This window comes from Cyprinus carpio, chromosome B16 (assembly GCF_018340385.1).
Source record: "Cyprinus carpio isolate SPL01 chromosome B16, ASM1834038v1, whole genome shotgun sequence".
NCBI lineage: Eukaryota > Metazoa > Chordata > Actinopteri > Cypriniformes > Cyprinidae > Cyprinus > Cyprinus carpio.
The window spans coordinates 22,307,768-22,328,065 of NC_056612.1; the positions used below are offsets into that span (position 1 = coordinate 22,307,768).

Genomic DNA, 20,298 nt, shown 5'->3' on the forward strand with positions numbered 1-20,298 from the left:
AAAAAAAAACTACACAATGAATATTCAAGGCAGAATGCAGATTTACACCGCCACTGACCTAAAGTAATGTAACTTATGCTCTTTTTGCATGAACGGATTTGTGATTCATTGGCACATCAGTCACCTATGAAGTCTTTCGGTGTCTTCATGACCCTCTTTTGGCAAATTTATGCTTCAGAGTTAAAATTCAGAAAGTGGGCATCCATTACTAGTGCAGCTGGGTCCATTAAAACAAGAGTTTTGGTCAAGTGCAGATCTCTAAAACCTTACGCCCTGATCAGTAAACTGCTGGGGAATAATGCTGTGCTTCATTCAAAGGCGAATGTGGGATTCCATTAATTTCAACCATGTTTTGTGGTCTGATTCTCATTGACATAAAGAATATAATGGCTCTGCTGGTGTATGATGATCCGGAGAAGATCATTAAGTGTTTTACACCTGGCTGTCACAGCAAACTGAACAGGTTTCATCATTGTATAAAAGTAGGAAAGTTGTCTCATTGATGCAGTGAATATTTATTGTTAACTGGGTATTTTAGAGATTTTATAGAAAATACTTCATTCATTAAATTCTATTCATTCAAACCTTTTTATCCTGGTTAAATAAAGGTTTGAATGAATAGAATTTAATGAATGAAGTATTTTCTATCCTAAGAAATACTTAAACATTTTAATTTAATTTAATTTAATTTAATTTTTTTTAGGTCTTCCAGTACCATGGGTTCCCTGTTTAAGTTAAAGTATGGGGTCAGTAAGATTTATTTTATTTATTTTTACATTTATTATTATTATTTTTTAAGAAATTAATACTTCAGCAATTCAGCAATAACACATTAAATTGATCAAAATGACAGTAAAGTCTCATTACGTTGTCCAAAAGCTGTTCTTTTTAACTTTCTTTTCATCAAAAAACCCTAGAAATTCAGCTTTGCCATTAAAGGAATAAATTACATACACATAAAAAAAAAAATACACATTAAAATATAAAAAAGGTTATTTTAAACTTCACAATATTAATGTTTTACTGTATTTTTAAACAACAAAAACAAATCTTACAGATCCCAGACTTTTGAATGATAGTGTGAACTCACATTTTGACAAAATCATAGTTCCGCGCAAGCTTCTAAGATGAAAATCTTACATAAAGTGGCATCCTAACGCACATTTCCAGAAAGAAAGCTGGATTTCCGAGTGGAATGAAACGCAGCATTAGTCAGGTGTGTTCACTAAAACACCTCCTAGTTGTGACACGCTGGATGTGACCGCATACCATGTTCATCATGGTGAAGTCCTGATGATTTGCTGGCTTTGTTCCCTATCAGAGCAAAAATAAATACAGTACATTTAATATTTCACTCAATAAATAAAACAAGTCAGTCCTCGCCCTTAAAGCTGTCCGACTGTATCACGAATCAACAGAAAACGTTTCTTAGGACACGTTTTTGTAGCGTTCAAACTGGAACCCTATAAAGGCTATAAAACACTAACACAAAAACAAACGCTGGGCTTGAAGTTGTCCGGTTATTGTTGTTGCTCCTGGCTTTGGCTTTGCACCGTGTCCATGTAGGGGACGGCCAGCTCTGGTCGGCGATAAAGCTCGCTGAGGCCTTCGAACTTGGAGCCCCAGCGCCGCAGGGAGTCGTAGGTGAAGGCCTCCTCTGAAACGGCCGATCCCAGAGAGCTGAGGCTGCCTGCGCTGGAGCCCATTCCCTCGATGCAGTACACGTGGTAGGTGTCCATGGGGAACGCCAGGCTGTCGTTGTCCGCCTCCCAGATGATGCGTGACACGTAGCTCTTGAAGTCCATGGAGCAGTGACCGCTGCAGCTGGCGTTGTGATGGTAGGGAAGGGTGGCTCCGGTGGGATGGACCTCCTCCTGAGAGCCCTGGGACGACTTGATGAGGGGGGCGGTGGTGCAGGAGGAGGACTGGGACAAGCTGGAACACAGCGGCCTCTTCAGCTCGGTGATGTCATAGGCATTCTGGTGGACACATAAGCCACATTTTAAATTCTGTGAAAGTGCTATAGAATCTATAGATTTTAAAACGTGAATTAAAAAGTCTCTGGATTTAAAAAAAATGTGATATGACAACAACATAGCATAGACTGCATGCTAGTATTCCATTCTGAGCATAGCTGTGCTCTTGTGTAAATCATGTTGTGCAGATTGAATTTCTAAAGTGCTGAAAGCTGCCACCTAGAGGATGATGGCATGACAGTGTAGCTGCTGACGGAGGTCATTCCCCTGACCTGAGTCTTACTGAAAGTAAATCAATATCTCCCCCGGCTGCCCTGTGTTAATGGAATACCTGGTCCTGCTCTCCTCCTCCCTCCTCGTTGTAGTTGAGGATGTTCTCCCGGATGTCCTCCCAGCTCTCGTGCTCCGCTGGGATGTGGTAAACACCTCTCTTGCGGAACTTATTCCGGCTGCCCTTCTGATTCCATACGGTCACTGCCACGAGCACGGCTGCAGAGGACAGAGAGAGAGAGATTATTCACAAGAATTATGAAACCAGTTATAAAAAGTATATTTTTGTTGGTGGAAGTGTGGATGCTTAAAATGATGGTAAATACTATGCAACACATTTTACTTCCATAATGTAACATGCAAAGTGGTCCTGAAGAAGTTTAAGACAATTCATGAAAATGCTTCTGTTTTTCTTTTTTCTTTTTTTTTTTTACTGTTCAACTGTTCAAACAGTTTTGGGTCAATAACTTTTTTTTTTTTTTTTTTTTAAAGAAATTAATACTTTTATTCAGCAAGGATTCACTCAATTTAAACAGTAAAGACAACTATAATGTTACAAAACACTTATATTTGAAATAAATGCTGTTCTTTTGAATTCTTGAGGAATTAAGCAACACAAGCGTTTCCAAAATTGACAAGAAATGTTTCTTGATCAGAAAATCTGCATATTAGTATGATTTCTGAAGGATCGTGTGACACTGAAGACAGGAGTAATGATGCTGAAAATTCAGCTTTGCATTACAGGAATAAATGACATTTTAAAATATATAAAAATAGAAAACAGTTATTTTAAATTGTAATAATATTTCACAATATTACTGTTTTTTTTTTTACTGTATTTTTGATCAAATAAATGCAGACAGTGTAATTCAATACAAAATATTTTAAATTCACAATTTATATATTAACAAATTGTTATATTTACAAATAATTTATATTAATTATGAAATAATATTATTTACAGTTTTAAATAAGATTTTGGATCTCAGGTATATGATTCAGAGATGTTGAAAAATATTATATTTTGATGAAAGTTTACAAAGACTTTTTGTCTTTGGAATAACATTTACATTCAGTCATACAGCAGACACTTTTATCCAAAGTGACTTACAAATGAGAATAACATGCACAATATGTAAATCATCCCCAAAAAAAAGTTAAAGAAGTAAACAGGGTCAGTTTTGATTTTATTTTGACTGTCTAGTGCAAAAGTCTGATTGCAGGCTTCATCTTTCACCAGCTCATGCAATCCTGCCAGTTCATGGATGCTAAGACTCCTCTTTTCAATTAAAGACAGATCAATCCAAAAATAACCCATCATTTTCTGCCAAATTTCTCTGAAGGCCATAAGCCCAACCAATCCCATCATCTGGCAGCACGTTTCTCATTTTTGCTTCAGTTGATGAGTGATTTCTTCCTGCCTGCATGTAATGCTTTAAAAAGGATTTGTTTGTCTGCTTGTGATGTGGCTGACGGAGTGTCTGAGCTGGCAGAGAGGCCTGGAGGGCACTGCCAGCCTGTCACATCACTGGTGTACCTGTCACACCTGAGACACACACACACACACTGGCCCGTCTTTTCAAGAAAAGTGTTTCATGATATTGGGATAGTTACCGAAAAATACGAGCAGACACATGCTGATGGCTAGGATAGAGCTCGGGCTGAGCGTGGCGAGACGGAGAGATTTGACCTGGCCGATCTCACACCACTGGCCCCTGAAGCCCTCTGGACAGCGGCACTGGTAGTTCTTGGTGGAGTGAGCCAGGCAGGTGCCACCGTTACGACACGTGGTGGGGCCGCAGGGGGAAGGGGCGCAATGCAAAAGAGCTGTGACCTCATCCACCACCGCAACCTGATTGGCTGGACACCTGGAGTGAGAGAGCGGACGTTGAGATGAAGAAAGAAGCATTTGACAGTATGACAGTGGGAAACCATGTGGGAGAGAGTGTTCACCTGCACTCGTGTTTCCTCCACAGGTCAACGCAGTACAGCGGACTCAGGCAGGGTTTGGCACTGCAGGCGTCAGATTGGCAGCCGGGCACGACTCCTCGGCGCTCCAGCACAGTACTGAACTCTGTGCCCTGACCATCCAGTGGCAGAGAGTGACCGTTCAGTCTTACATCCCGCATACAGCCTGTATAAAAAAAACATGGTGAAAATGCTATATTTTGTATTTGTTACTGTGACTTTTATTTGCAATATATAACGTGATCTTGGACTTTATAATGACTGTAATTTTGAACATCTGGTTTATTTTGCAATAATGACCACCTGACTGTGCATAATATCACTCATTACAATTACTTACTAAATAAATAAACGGACATTTAAAGTATTGTACATATTTTTTTTAAAAATATATTCAATTTTACAATACTGTTCCAAAATGTTTTGAAAATGTATTTTAAGCTAAATGCTTAGCGAGGCTGTATTTATTTCAGCTAAATTACAGTAAAACCAGTAATATTTTGAAATGTTATTCAAAATAACAGTTGTCTGTTTTAATATAATTTAAATTGCAATCTATTCCTATGATGACAAAGCTGAATTGTCAGCACCCATTACTCCAGTCTTCAGTCTCACACAATCCTTTAGAAATCATTCTAAATCACAGAATCACACTTTTGTGCTCAAGAAACATTTATTTTATAACTCTTTTATAACTTTATCCTCAGTGTTGAAAACAGTCGAACCTCTTAATATTTTTGTGGAAAAAAGTTCAGAAGAACAGCTTTTATTTGAAATGGAAATCTTTTGTAACATTATAATTGTATTTACAGTCAATTTATTGTGTCCTTGCAAAATAAAAGTATTAAAATTAAAATTAAATAAAAATGGTACACTTTTGAACATTGGGGTATATTACAATAATATTCATAAAACATAATATTATACACTGCACATTGTAGGAGATTGTTTGACAAAGTCTATTATATAGTCTAGAGGTAATTATACAAACATATTTTACCTTAAAATGCTGAGACTAACCAATTAGAATCAAGCATTCCAGAGAGGTGTGTAACCAAGTTAAATATTAAGCTTTATTCTTTAAAAGCATGAATAAATAAAAACAGGAGAAGAAAACAAATTCACTCTTATCAGGAGTTCAACAAAGCAAACAGAGAAAAAACTGATTTGAATTACAGCTGTGAGGAAGAAAGGGAAGAGAAATCCCACCTTGAAAGTCTCCCTGTGTGTTTGGAGCAGCGCTGTTTCCCAGAAACACACTGGAGGGGTGAACTACTATTTCCTTCTTCTGGCCCAGGACCCCCGTGACCTCTCGTGAGCCCCCGCCCTGCTCCAGTCGCAGGGTGAAGATGTTGTCATGGCGGTGAAGGCTGACGAAGACCCACTGGCCAAGGTTTACGCGATGACCTGTTAGCTTCAGAGAGTGAGCGCCATCCCCAAGGTTAGCACGGACAGTGAGGAACCCATCTACTAGCTGAGAGACAAGAAGATAGCACAGCATTACAGCTTTAAAACATTTTCAGATGTATTTGGACACTTGAATTCGAATGCAGTTGAATTAGATGTTATTGCATTCATGTGCATCACTCACTTCCAGGATAATGAACTCGTTGGCGTCACGTGAGGCCATGCTGAGCAGGCTGCCCACGAAGGAGCGGGTTCTCAGTAGGAATTGAGCTTGGGTTTTGCGTGGACTTCCTCCTCCTCTCAGCTGGTACCTCAGCACACTGTCTTTCTCAAACGACCACTCAGGAAGGGCTTTGTCACACTTGTGTCCACTATATCCAGGACGGCAGTCACAACTGAAGGAGCCCCATTCCCCCAGACATTTCCCATGGACACCACAGGAGGGTCCTCCAGCGGTCAGACACACACCATCTGTTACGGCACATCCCGGGGTACTGTTCTCACTCTCTGCTGCGCTGCCGAGGTCGTACACCTGACAGAACACAGACACACACACACATAGAAAGGCCTAAGTCAGCACAATCCTGAACATCATTGATCCGTATCGACTGGCTGTCAGAAAGTGGCTCAGGTAAACGTCTGTTCCGTCCAAATTAAAGATCGTAGATCCGAAACACATTCAGTGTGAAGAACACTTACAGATTCATTCATGAAATTTGAGTATAATTAATTTCTGCATTCATATGTAAAGATACAGTGGTCCATATGTAACAATTTTAGTGGTTTTATGAATGTTTTTTAGCAGAATTCATTTTGTTCATGTTTTCAATGAATGAACACCATATTCAAAAATCCAAAAATCACAATCAACAAAGGTCACACTTTATTTTAAGGTTCAATTCTCACCATTAACAAATCATTAACTATGACTCCAAATTTTCTGTTTATTAATAATTAATAAGGTAGTTGTTAAGTTTAGTTATTGGGTAGGATTAGGGATGTAGAATATGGTCATGCAGAATATGTGACAATATGTTAATAATAGGCATGCTAATGAGCAACTAGTTATTAATGAGAATTGGTCCCTATACTAAAGTGTTACCTGTTCTCTTAATAATGCAATTCTATTTAAAATAGAAACAACATGTATGCATTTACAAATAATCCATCCAAATAGAATTAGTGCCTACCAAATCCACTGAAAATATTAAGACAACCACGCATAAATTACACACACTTTTTTTTTTTTTTTGGAGTGTTTGCACAATAAAAAAAAAAAACACAATCTCAATAACAAATAAACAACATTATTCTGGAGTCTGTTTCAGTTGGGGAAAAAATGCAGATAAATGCATTGCTACCACAGAATTTAAGCAGGCAAGTAATGTTAAATAGTAATGTATTTAAAGGTAATGATTTAAGCTAAACGCTTAAAGGCAAATGCAAACATTGCATAATGAGAAGTTATGATTTAATTTTATGATGTGGGACACACTTAAAAGTATCAACATTTCCCATTATCAGTGAAGTACATACTTCCAGCACTTAATACAAGTATTTAAGAATAGTCTTATTTAACTTGCTTTGTTAAGTTATATTTTACTTCCGCCAATACTCTCTCCAGAAAGCTATACTATACAAAACAAAGTAGCACCTAGAAGAATAAACATATTTACACTGGTTTTACCTGACTGTCCACCACCAGGTTCCTCACGCATCCCACAAATCCTTTGTAATGGGGGTGTGACCTACGGAGTGAGTGTGTCTCTTTAAACCCACCCAGCTGGAGAGGCTGGTAGACATCCAAAAACCTGAAGAGAAATAAACAGAAGCGGCATTTAGTTTACATCACAGCCAGAAACAATGATTTGCTACTTGCTATTGCTAGTCAAAGGCAGGAGGTATTCTAGAGAGCATTTATAAGCAAATACTTGCATATGCCTGAGTGAAAGATAAGTTAACAACATTTTGATGTGTTGTCCTGGAAAAGAAAGACACTACCATATAGATGGGCTAAAGGTATAAGGCTGTGACATTCTGATGCCATCAAAAATCCACAAAACTCTAGTTTTTATTTCATGGGGTCTTTAATAAACTTGGAATTTAATAAAATTTGGAATCCTGGACAGCATGCAAATGGTCTAAGTGGATCTTTTCAGCAGAGTATTTGTGTAAATACAAAAATCTAATTTTTACCTCTCACTGCCTGGTGTCTCTCCGGAGGCCTTACACACCGATTGATCAGTCTCAAGCATCTCAGCTCCCAAGCCTTCCAATTCGTTCACCATGGCACCAGAGCACTGGTCCAGAATCATCTGCACCATCTACACAAACACACACACACACACACACACACACACAATGATTTAAATTCAAGGCGAAGTATTACACCATCTGAGTGCACGAGAGGTCACGTTTCATAATGGAATATTTTAGACCCAAATCCCAGAGGGCGATAAAGCTCACAATCTGCTTTACCCAGTGTGAACCTCAAAGCTATGTGATGATCTGGACTCTCTGACAGCTTCATGTTTCAATGAAATTGAGGTGAGGTTGAGAACATAAAAAATTCAAACAAAAATTCCTCCAGGAATGGCAAATTCCCAGTGTCTCATTCTGGTCACATGGCCTTCATTTCAATCGACGCCTGTACCTTGCCATCGCTGATGATGTCCAGGTGATGCCAGCGGCGGTCTGTGACAGTGGCTCTCATGGGCAGCTGCAGTGTTAGGGTCCCCGAACCGTGATTCACACTCAGCACAGGAACTCCATTTTTCAGCTCTATTGAAAGACACAGAATATTAATATGAGTGCCAAGAGGTACACTTTACTATTCAAAGATTTGGGGTTGGTAAAATTTTCTAATGTTTTTGAAAAAAGTCTCTTATGCTCACCAAGTCTGTATTTATTTGATAAAGATATATTAGAAAGAGTTACATTGTGAAATATTATTACAATTTATATGTTTTAATATGTAATTTATTACTGTAACGTCAAAGCTGAATTCTCAGTAGCCATTACTCTAGTCTTCAGTGTCACATGATCCATTAGAAATAATTTGAAGTTGCAGATTTGGTGCTCAATTTTTTTTTTTTTATTATTATTAACAATGCTGAAAACATTTGTGCTGCATAATATTTTTGTGGAAACTATGAATAAACATTAAAAAAAAGGGCAGTTCAGGGCCTGAAGACTTGTGTAACTTGTCTTGTTTGTGCCACAAACATGAATAACACCTCAAAATCATACAGATTTTTGTCCAGAGGATGATAACATGGCAAAACAATCACATAGATTTGACCCCAGGCTATTTGGTGCCACTAGTACACTTCACTTTTAACAAGTTCTCAAACTCATCATAGGAAAGCATATGACACCGGTACCGCAAACACATGTGACATGAAAGTCTAATGCTGTTTTATGCCCCCTAAGATTGGTTTTGACCCCAGCAGTAAAAAATGCTTATTCGTAATCAATTTGTGGTCAGTTTGAAATTGCTGTCACTGCAGTGGAGGGTTTTGGCCCCAGTTCAATAAAAACATGTACGAAACTGATGATGTAAGCTTATGCAAGGCCACAGGAGGGTCATTTCCTGAAATCATACGACCAGTTGCACAATACAGTATTGGACAGGTGGCACAGAATCTGAATATGTGACCTTCACCAGTGACTTGGGGTCAAGATCAATACTGACCCAAGCCCCATACACACCACTGCTGACCACACACATTTACAAACATCTATAATTAATGGCTCACTTTAGATTGTGTTTGTTGCCATTAATCGATTTTAGTAACACAATTAATTGTTAGAGGAAATTAATTTCATGCAGTATAAGAAGAGAAACTTAAATTATGATGGCACTAAGACAGATTTTTTCTCTATTATTGAGATTGTTTTTAAAGGCTTTGTTCAGGTCCCCCCCCCACCACCAGCTGAACATCAAATGTTTACAAATAGTATACATAGTTTTTTCCCATCATTAAGAATGTGGTGCATATGGTATTGTTAACTAATATTAAATGAATTCATTTTTGACAATTGAAATAAATCTGAAACAAAATAAAATATAGATTAACATTTAGATAAAACATTTAAACTTACTGTAAAATTAGAAATGTTGCCCTAGGAACTAGTTGAAAGAAGTTTAAGTACTAAAATTAAGTACTAAAATTTAGAGATTTAACTAAAAGTAATCTAAAAATAAATATGACTTGAAATAAAAATAAATCTATTTATAAATATAAATAAATAAGTGATAAAAATGACAAAAGCACAGAACAAAATTACTTAAACTATGTAAAACTATGCACTATGCAAAAAAAAAAAAAAAAAAAAACTGAAATGCGACAATTATGCATACAATACGCACCCAGTGCAATGAAGTCCTCTTTTTCTCCGGGCTGAGGTGTTCCCATTGGGCCATTGTAGAACAGCAGGCCATTACCTGCTTCTGTGATGAACTCCAGAGAGATGTGGCTCTGGAAGCAAGGCCTTATGGGAGGGAACCAAGCATAACCATTCCCAAGGAAACTGTGCTTGGTTTGCTGGCATTCTGGTCCATCAAACATAGGGGGACATTTACACCTGCAACAGAGCGGTAGATCAGCCATTGCTTCCCCAATAGTGAAAATGCATTATATGAATATACAATGTTTATTCTATCATATAGAAAAACAAGCAATTATTAACAAGTCTTGAGTGCTAGAATGCTAGTCTGTTTTACCTGTAGCCTAGTTCACTATCCACACAGGTGCCTCCGTTCAGGCAAGGGTTGTGTGAGTATGAAGAGCATTGCAGGTGAACGCGCTCTCGAGCGAGGCAGCCACACTGAGCGCTCGCTTTGGCTGAGACAGACACCAAAGAGACATTCCCATTGTTCAGTGTTTTAGGGGTGTCACTGAATGTCACCTTGCTAGAGCAGCCACCTGTCTGACCACAGGCTGCATAGGCGCACTCGTCCACCCCTACCTGTAGAATGGTCACACCCAGAGCAGACTCCAACTGAAAGAGAACAACAAATCCTATTTAACTACTTATTTACTTATAATTAATGTTACTTCCACAACTTTCCTTTTTTACTATATTTGTTTGATTGATACATTTTTAAGATGATTTTTTCTATACATAAGCAAAACTGCACAACATATTGAAACAGTCGGCCACTCAACATTACTACAACTAGATAGCAAATTAAATTAAATAAAATGAAAAGATAAAATACAAAATACATTCAAGTAAATGTCATCTTTTAATTTAAAAAATTTCATTGACTTTAATATTGTTTTCCCCACCATTTAACCCGTTGTATTTCCTTTATTTTACCAGTCAGTATTCACTAATTATAAAAAAAAAACACCTTGGTCATCCTACTGAACGAAATGAAATGAAATGAAACGAAATTAAATAAAATACTATTGTATGGAAAAAACAGCTTGGAAACATAGTAAAGGAAATGTCATACAGGTTTGGAAAAACAAGAGCATAAGTTTGGATGACCACATTTTCATTTTTGTTGAACTATTTCTTTAGCATAATTTTTTCTATCCAAATACATTATTATCCAAAACAATTTACAAGAGGAACAATGCAACACAAGTGATTCACCATAATCATTTCTGTACATGTGTTGTTAGTTTGAGTGTGTTTTGTTTGTTCTGGACTCAAGGACAGTCCATCACATCCCTCAACAGCGGCTTTAAAAATGTCAGAGCAGCTTCCTGTGTAGTGCATCAACATCATCTCGGTGAGAGCATTAGCACTACGTTGGGCTGTGAAGAGCGCCCACTCTACACCTGATTTATAGACTGGTGGATGCTGCACAGGGAGCAACATGTTCTTTCTATCCATTCCTCCCTCATTCCCTTTCAGAAATCCTGCTTGCCTCCCTGGCCCAAAGCGACAGCCCACCATCTCATACCTTACATGGAAATGAAATATTTATTGACCCGTTGTGTGCAGGTGTGAGATGCATGTAAATGTGAAAGGCTTCATAGACTCCATGTCTGTGCCTATGTGAGAAACACAGGAGACGTGGATTGGTGTGAAGTGTGAGTTTTTGTGCACTTGTCTTTGTCACCTTAGCTTTGTGCATTGCCACGTAGCCGTGGAGTTTCTCAGGCTTGTAGTATGGTGAGCCATGGGCGGCAAACCACATGCTGAGGTGATGCTGAGCTGGCTGGCTGCCACTAGCCAGGCTGAAGATGTCAACATTCTCCATATCAGTCTGGAAGAGGTCGGACAAGAGGCGGCGGAGACGCACGTATCGGCTCTCCTCATTTGTTGATGCTCGGAAAAACTCATTTGCAGTCAGGTCTGCGCATAACAAACACACATACAAAGAACTTGATTTCAATGTAAAATTGAAGCATATTTATTAATATGGTCACATCTGTTCCTTAACATTTTTTTTAACAATTTAAAATGTTCCTTGTTCCAAAATTTTAGCCATATGATTTTCTCTCTGACCCTATTTTGTAAGATTTTTTTCATGCTGTCCTTTCTATGCTAAGACTTCTATGCAAATGTGAAATGAGTAAGAGCACTTACTCTCAGGCTGTGGATTGCATTATGCTCATTCATCAATATCAGCCTGCATTACATGTGACAGATTTACAAAATCTGCATTGAAATGTGAAGCACAAACTTTTAAGGTCAAACCAAATGACTGGGCATAAAAATAGGCAATTTTTAAAAATGGAATACAGGGATACAAATGATATGCATTTTTTAAATGCATTTGGGTTTCTAATATCAGATATTCAATGATTTAAGAATGATGCATTCAACCTTTTTATCAAATTGTTTTCTTTCTATTAGCAAAGGTTTTGTTTTTTTGCAACTGACTGCTTGTAGTCTTCATTATTCTGAGCATATACACCTCAGTTTTTGAGTGAAAAAAAAACCAGATCCATAAGCTCAGATCAATTAGGCCTATGACCAATCAGTTACAAAAAGAAATACAAAACGTAATGACTAACTGAAATAAAACAAGCTAATAAAATACTGAATCCAACATGTTGTAATAACGTAGCATAATGAGTCAATTATAAGCATTTTTTGAAGGCCATTCTTTTCTGACCGGGAAAATCCTGTCACACAACAGTGAAATATTACACTAATGTAAGTTTTTGATTAGGAATTAATAGATTAATAAATCAAAACAAAAATGAGCTCTTCTATATTATTAAGATATTAGTTTTTGGAAAGGCAGAGTCACTCACTGGCCAGTCTGATTGACCCAGCATTCCTCAGCGCGTCCTCCTCCAGCTCCATCACCGTGACCTCGGCCGATGAGGTGACGTCAGGCCAGCTCTTATCTGCCACCCTCACCTGCAGGCTGTAGAATCCAGCTGGTGTTCCCTCTAGGATGCTCAGCTGACCGGTGTTTTGGTTCAGGCTGAACTGCCTGTGTGGTTTCAATGTTCAATGGGGCAAAAGGATGAGAATTACAAAAGGATGCATACTTGTGTATTTATGATCATCTCAATTAACTACCTTTAAATATTTATAATAATGAGGATTAAACTGAATTTTATCATTCACTCATGCAGCAAATTGCGATGTTTAGGAGAAAACATGGAATATAGTGTATAAGACATAGAAGCAAGCCTTTTATAATAATTTAATGTTGCTTTTTTGTTTATGCTGGAGTTCAACAGCACAAAGAGCAATGTCAACATTCTGTCTGACAACTCTGTGTTTGATGGTAGAAAATCATATGGGTTTGGACCAGCATGACGTTGACAAAATTGTGTCAGAATATCCATTTTTGGGTGAACTATCCCTTTAAACTTAGACAAACAGTAACTGAAGATTCATTCCAAGGTTCATTCCTGCATCTTCACACATGAGAGAGCAGCATTGATGCTGTAAGATGACTCAAGCTGTATTATTAATGGCAGTGTGTATATCAGTGAAAGCACTTATGTCAACTGCTGTCTCCGTCTCCAGATGTGATGACCATGACAGGGACACTTCTGCTGTTCTGGATAAGAGATTCCAGGAACAGCTGGGCTGCACCAATCTCTCTTTCACTCTATCTCTTTTGTATGGATACACTTCTTCTCTGTCTAGGTCACAGTGGTATTATTTCTCTGCATTTTTAAGAGTCATCTTGTGCACATTTTTCTTGCTTTTAAGTATAAACCATCACTAAATTGTTTTAAATTTATGCTTAAAAAGAAAAAAATCACAGTACATTCGGGGTCAATTTTTTTTTATAAAAGAAATTAATAATTTCAATTAGCAAGTATGCATAGTATGCAGACTTTTTTGTTATACATAAAAATCTATTTCAAATAAATGCTGTACTTTTGAACTTTTCCACAAAAATACTGAGAAGCACAAATGCCTCCCTGACCATATCCACTATCCTGAATTTGCATTTTCTCACATAAACTAAAGCACATAGTAATGCAAGAGTTGATTTTAGGATCTGTGGTCATTTTTTGGAATGTTCTGCACAAGCTGAAAAATAATTGGAAAGTAAGACTCCCAATGTCATTGGCTGTTGCTCATGTCTCTCTTGAAACCAGATTTCAAAATTTATTGTAGCATCTGTGATTACAGACTAGTGTGAGTGACGAGCTTCTGTCTTGTAGCATGAACTAAAAGGACAAGGACACAAAATGAAAATGACACATCTATTAGAGCAACACTGGTTTATGGCTCTTAATATGGTGTTTGCTATGAACCTATGTTTGGCCCTGTAACTTCAAACATTGTGCAGCAAGGTCGCTAAACTCACAGTAGTCACACTGCTCAAATTAAATTCAATCATGTTCATATAACAGGAATAGAGTTCCACCTCGATGGTAACCTTCAGCTCCGGTGCCAAATTAGGTACTTAACTGTCAAGTAAGCAAATGAAAAACTGCTTGGATCGAAGCTACGCTCTTGGTGCCAAGAGATGTGTCACACTAGCTAGCATCAAACTGCTAATGTATTAATGTGTTAATTATCCAAATTAATGAGAGCAGATCCTCCACAACACACCGTCGGGCACAGCTTTGGATGGAACTTAAAACAGACTGTGATTGAACCAAAGGACTAAACTGATTGAGTTGTCATTGCTTGCTGGAGTGTTAGCATAATCGCTTTGCTTAAAGGTGCCATCGCTGGCATGAGCCACAGAGTCTGGTTTGGACAAAGACCATCACTTAGATGCATCTCATTAGAGAGAACCTCTAGTCAACATAATCTTTCTTATCAGTTACTAGGAGAGAACCCGTGTATCACAGTGAATTTTGAAATTAAAAAGGCGAGTGACAGGCAAGATGTCAGTAAGCTAATATTCTGTGCTCCGCACGCTCTCATCCTTTATCTTTCTCTCACTTTTGTTCTTTTTATTCTCTTGTAAGTGTCACTTGACACAGTAGAGTTTGAATCAAACTTCAATAGAAGATCAAAGCACCTGGGGGGTTTGCCTTCGAACTTGTAAACCTTCTCGCTCCAATCATCAAGGTCAGGGGATTGAACCTGTCCTAGCACCGTCGTGGGGAGTGTACCTGGGGAAAATACATAATGAGGTTAAAGAAAAGCTACCTCCATCCAGGCTGTGCGATACCTGGGGCTATGCGCATGTGTGGGTGGGCGGAGGAGACATATCTTTAAAAAGATAAGCAAAAAGCAGAGCATTTCATTGGCACATATGGACCCACTTAAACAGCACAGTGGGGGGGATGCAATACTATTAGCATGCAGCATTGCCATTTCTCCAAAAGGCAAAACGAAATGCTGTAATCCTGTTAGTCATGAAATCAACATCATTTAAAATGGCTCCTGTTTATGTGCCTCTTAAACCTGGGATTTAAGTAAATTGTTAGCATCATGCCATGTTTGAGCTACATGACGAATTCTTATTAGAAGGCTAATGCATTTCCATCAGAGAAAAGAGAAAAATGCTAAAAATATATCAAGTTATGCTATATTTCTTTCCTAAAATGTGATATATTAAGATGGCTTAAAAACATAGTGTTTTGTTAATGTACCATGGCAGTACCAAAGTTTTTCTTTCACATCTTACACCATGAAATATATTTAAGTACCTTTAAGTAATGCCATAGTATTTTGGAAGTGAAGCATGATACTACAATGGTATTCTGGACATGTAGGCATGGCAATACCATCGGTTTTTACACATTTACCATGGCATTACCATGGTATATTTTGAAGTACTTTTGAGTACCAAGCAAATATCATGCTAAATTAAAAAGCTAACACTTACAAAAAGTGCAACCATGGTGTTTTGCACAATGGTAGTATCATGGTATTCTTGGAAGTACCATAAAAAAAAACATGGTATATTAATTCCAGTAGCATGGTATATATCAAAGTACCATAAGGGATATAAATAACATCCTGCTGAATTTCAGTACCATAGCAGCAAGATTATGGCATTTATTTGGAACATACCCTGTAAGTTGTACACTATGAACTCGCCGTGTCCAGGTGCATGGGGATGGTCATTTTTATCTCCAATTATGACGGTGAGTGTACTGGTGGAGCTCATTGGTGGAGAGCCGCTGTCAATCATCAGGATGGGGAGAAGATACTGCTTCTGCTGTTCCCGGTCAAAGCTGCGGAGAGCAGTTATCATGGCACTGCCATTACGCAAATCAGTCAAGTTGAAATTAGTAACATCAGAGGTCAGCATCAGCAGACGAATGGAAAAAGGCCCTCCATTGGATGATGTGTCTCTGTCAATAACATGCAACAGAATGGATGTGTTGTTCATGTGAACGACCTGTGGCGCAATAGTGTTCTCCCACAGAATGGGCCGATATGGAGCATCAAACTCTGGTCCATTGTCATTGACATCTTGTACAGTCACTAGCACGATGGCAGAGCCAGTCAGAGCAGGGCTGCCCATGTCTGTAGCCAGGATCATAAGCCTATGTTGAGACACCTTCTCCCTGTCCAGAGAGTCAGCTACTACCACCCAACCGCTCTTATCCACCAGGAACTGCTGAAAGGGGTCAGATTCTGGGGCGATGCTGTATGTGAACCTCCCATTTTGACCAGAGTCCAGATCCATGGCTGTCACCTGTGCCACGATGGTGCCTACTGGAACATCTTCGAACATGGATCCCGCCTCGTAGAACTGTGGGAAGAAGACTGGAGCTTGGTCATTGGAGTCTTCCACCTGAATGATGCAGTAGGCCAGGCTAAAGAAGTCAGCATCCTCCACTTTGACTGTCAAGTTGAATGTGCGCTCATGTGGCTTTTCAAAGTCAATCTTCTTCTTTAGCCTCACTATGCCACGACGGTTCACCTTGTCGGTCTCGATGAAGAATTTGCGGTCTTCATCTCCACCGATGATACTAAACGTCATGACCGAATTTTCACCTTCATCACCATCGGTGGCAGCCACTACCACTACCTCGCTGTTGATGTCCAAGTTCTCTGGCATAGAGGCCATGTAGACCCTCTGGGTGAACACTGGAGGATGGTCATTGACGTCAGAGACTATGATGGTGGCTGTTCCTGTGCCTGAAAGTCCTCCTCCATCACAAGCCTCTACCACAACGAGGTATCGATCCACCACTTCCCTGTCCAAAGAGCGAAGAACAGTATAGATTGTGCCGGTGGCTGGGTTGATGGAGAAGAGGTTAAGATTGATCTCATTGCGCACATTCTGCACAATTCTGTAGGTAAGGATAGCATTCTTCCCAGCTTTTGGATCATCTAGATCAGTGGCTCGCATCTCCATTATGGAAGTGTCCGCAGGGGAGTTCTCAGGCACGTGACCCAAAAAGCAGTTGTCCGTTGCACACAGGAAAACAGGTGCATTGTCATTGATATCCTGCACTTCGACTAGAACATCAGCAAACCCGGTAAGACCTGCCCCATTCTCATCAGTGGCAAGTACCAGGAATTGCCATGCAGAGCGAACCTCGCGATTTAAACGACGTTGGGCAAAGATCCGACCGTTCATCTCATCTATGGTGAATTCGCTACCAGCTCCCTGCCCATGTAGAGAATACCGCACTGCATGCTGGTCCGCCTCCTGATCTGGATCCGTGGTTGAGACCTGTGTGAAGAACAGATGGGAAAAAAACAGGCACACATATTAGAATTCAACACACTTGTCACAGAACATATGAGGCAATTAAAAGTTAATAGTCACAGCAAAGGAATGCCGATAGTTCTCTCCGCCTCTTTTCCGGTATGTACAAGTCACTCACAAAATAATTTCATAACTCTTTAAAAAGGTTGATATTCTTCTCTGCAACATTATTGCCTTTTTCATTCAACTACATGTGTCTGTTTGAGTATTTTAACCCCTCACCTCTAGTACAAGGACAGGAAGCTCTGTAAGTTCCTCCATGACGCTAGCATGGTACTCAGTCTGAGTGAAAAGGGGTGCCTCATCATTCTGGTTGATGACGTTAATGACAACCATTGTCTGGTTTTCCCATTTTCCATCTGATGCGACCAGCCGTAACTCGTAGCGCTGCACCTGCTCATAGTCTAGCCGCTGGGCAATGAAGATCGTGCCAACCTCTGGCTCCACATCGAACGTGCCCATGGTGTTCCCGGAGGTAATCTGGTACCGCAGTTTGGCATTGGCACCTGTTTGGGGGGTTTGGGAAGCGTTAGCATTCTAGGAAGTGTTAAGCTTGGTTGAGCTGGATAAAAAGAGAATGTCACTATTAATCTGTGCTCATTTGATGAGGATTACATAAAGGACAAGAAAGCTCTAATGCACACAGGCATGAGATGATTTTGCTTAAATACTGAAATCAACATTTATATATATATATATATATATATATATATATATATATATGTATGTATATACACACACATAACAAATGTCACACAGATGGTTTTGTACATATTTTACACTTTTTTTTTTATACACTTTTCTTAGTCAATGTGTCATTAAACAAATTCATTTGATCCTTTGAACATGGCTGTTTCATTATAAAAATGATACACCAAATGTTTAATAACCTATCTCTGCTGATACTGTATATGAAATTCCATATATCTGAATATACTGTATGTACTGATGTATTAAATCTCCCAAGCTTGACCCCAAATGGCTTTATCCACCCATGGTACACTGCAGGGCGGAAAGGCTCTAGTTTCGCGCCAGCTCTGTTTACCAGTCCGGATCAGATTCTATGAGACAAACACCATCTGGGCGTGATGTGTGAGGATTTCATTAGAACGTGTCATGCTCATCCTGGCTACGGCCATCACGGTGGTGAAGTGTGATATGCTGTGACACTTGCTGAGGGGAGCTCCAGTGATTTTGCCAAAAGCAAGCTTCCTTAATGACTAGCTGGGCCATATGGCGGCCCTCCCCACAGCGCCACCACAGGCCAACCAGTTTAAACCTAACTATGTGATCTACAGAATGGTCATTGGTGATGAAAGACAGCTAAAAGTCCAGGAGACCTTGTACTAATTTGGCTGTTGAAGAAAGTTTGGTGTGTTTTACATATTCCATCTTTGAAATCAGTCTGAAGTTTAATGAACAGCTCAGAGAGGGCACTGCTAATCAGCTTTAGGAAACACTTAACAGGACCATAAAATTCCTTCTCTCCTGCAAATCAGCTCCTAATTATTCCTATTCCCCATTTTCATCCCCGGCGTAATAAGAAATATTGCATTTTAATGGCGATCTCATTCATTGTGCCTTTCAAAGCAGGAAGGGGACAGAGGGACATCAAGCTTCGATTTGCATTCCCCTTCATGACAGTTGTGAGATATTAGCTGTCGCTCGACTCTGGACCGTCCATCCAGCCGTGGCAGGTCACGTCACCCTTATCACCTCCACGGCAGCGCGGGCGTCTCATCATTAATGAGCTATCCGACACCTGCATGTCTCCATCCCGCTGCCCCTGTCTCCTTCGCTTCAGTCTGCTTGTTGACACGGCTCCACGCCACACATAATTTGTCATGCATATGTAACAGGTGAAGCCGTGTTGCAGTGAGAGACACTGCGCTCCCGCCTGTTTGTTTATGTTGACAGATGAGCCGAAGTCGCCATGCCCTGATGGAAATCAGAGCGAGATCAGGTGGAGGAATCGTGTCACCGAGATGTGTGGAGGTGACAGCCTGGAATATTCTACAGGCAAAGGATGAGAAATGAGGGGGTGGGCAGACAGGCAGGCTGCCACGCTACATTGGACGGATAGGTGATTTGTCCAAGCCTGTCATGCTCAGATTAACAGGAGTGACTCTATGGCTGTCGGAGGAAAGGGCGACGGACCGAATGTTCCAACAGGACAAAATCAACAGTTGAAGTCGCTCCAGAATATGCAAATTGAACTGACCACCGAGAGTTCACTTGACTAATTCATAGCCGCTCATGCATTCACATGGTTTCAGCAGCTAAGGCGAAGTTTTCAGGCAGTGTTGAGATTGTCTGAAGGATACAGAGCTCTCTAAAGACATAAATAAAACATTTACTAAACAGCCAAGTTTCATTTCAGAGGTCAAACAATGCATAGCATTAAGGTAAAATACACTGTCAGCAATGCTTGTATACATGCTAATTTTGGCATCTTACAAAACAAAAAAACAGGCTGTCTTGTGTAAAATGGTGTAATGGTGATAGTTACATCATTGCAAAGTCTGTGCGCTATTGAAATAAACATGAACTCCCTGCAGTTTCAGCTTGCCCTTGAGGGGTTCAGCATACTTTGGTAACAATACCAAA

The 20,298-nt window shown here is 39.5% G+C and overlaps 1 protein-coding gene across 4 annotated transcripts in view; it reads right to left on the reverse strand.

Moving 5' to 3' along the window:
* Window positions 1–976: 976 nt before the first annotated feature.
* The window catches only part of LOC109106509 (neural-cadherin-like), a 140,389-nt gene continuing 121,067 nt past the window's right edge, over window positions 977–20,298 (reverse strand). For 3 of the 4 annotated variants that reach the window (XM_042741493.1, XM_042741494.1, XM_042741492.1), the window contains 16 exons: window positions 17,914–18,197; window positions 16,038–17,655; window positions 15,037–15,130; window positions 12,845–13,029; window positions 11,701–11,936; window positions 10,348–10,625; window positions 9,994–10,208; window positions 8,275–8,402; window positions 7,818–7,945; window positions 7,309–7,432; window positions 5,806–6,153; window positions 5,424–5,688; window positions 4,200–4,380; window positions 3,861–4,114; window positions 2,308–2,465; window positions 978–1,979 (listed from right to left, as the gene is read on the reverse strand). In XM_042741493.1, coding sequence (XP_042597427.1) covers window positions 1,521–1,979; window positions 2,308–2,465; window positions 3,861–4,114; window positions 4,200–4,380; window positions 5,424–5,688; window positions 5,806–6,153; window positions 7,309–7,432; window positions 7,818–7,945; window positions 8,275–8,402; window positions 9,994–10,208; window positions 10,348–10,625; window positions 11,701–11,936; window positions 12,845–13,029; window positions 15,037–15,130; window positions 16,038–17,655; window positions 17,914–18,197 — 4,955 coding nt within the window. In that variant the 3' untranslated portion in view covers window positions 978–1,520. Of the gene's footprint in view, window positions 1,980–2,307; window positions 2,466–3,860; window positions 4,115–4,199; window positions 4,381–5,423; window positions 5,689–5,805; window positions 6,154–7,308; window positions 7,433–7,817; window positions 7,946–8,274; window positions 8,403–9,993; window positions 10,209–10,347; window positions 10,626–11,700; window positions 11,937–12,844; window positions 13,030–15,036; window positions 15,131–16,037; window positions 17,656–17,913; window positions 18,198–20,298 lie in introns of all 4 variants that reach the window. The other variant, XM_042741491.1, reaches the window with a different exon arrangement.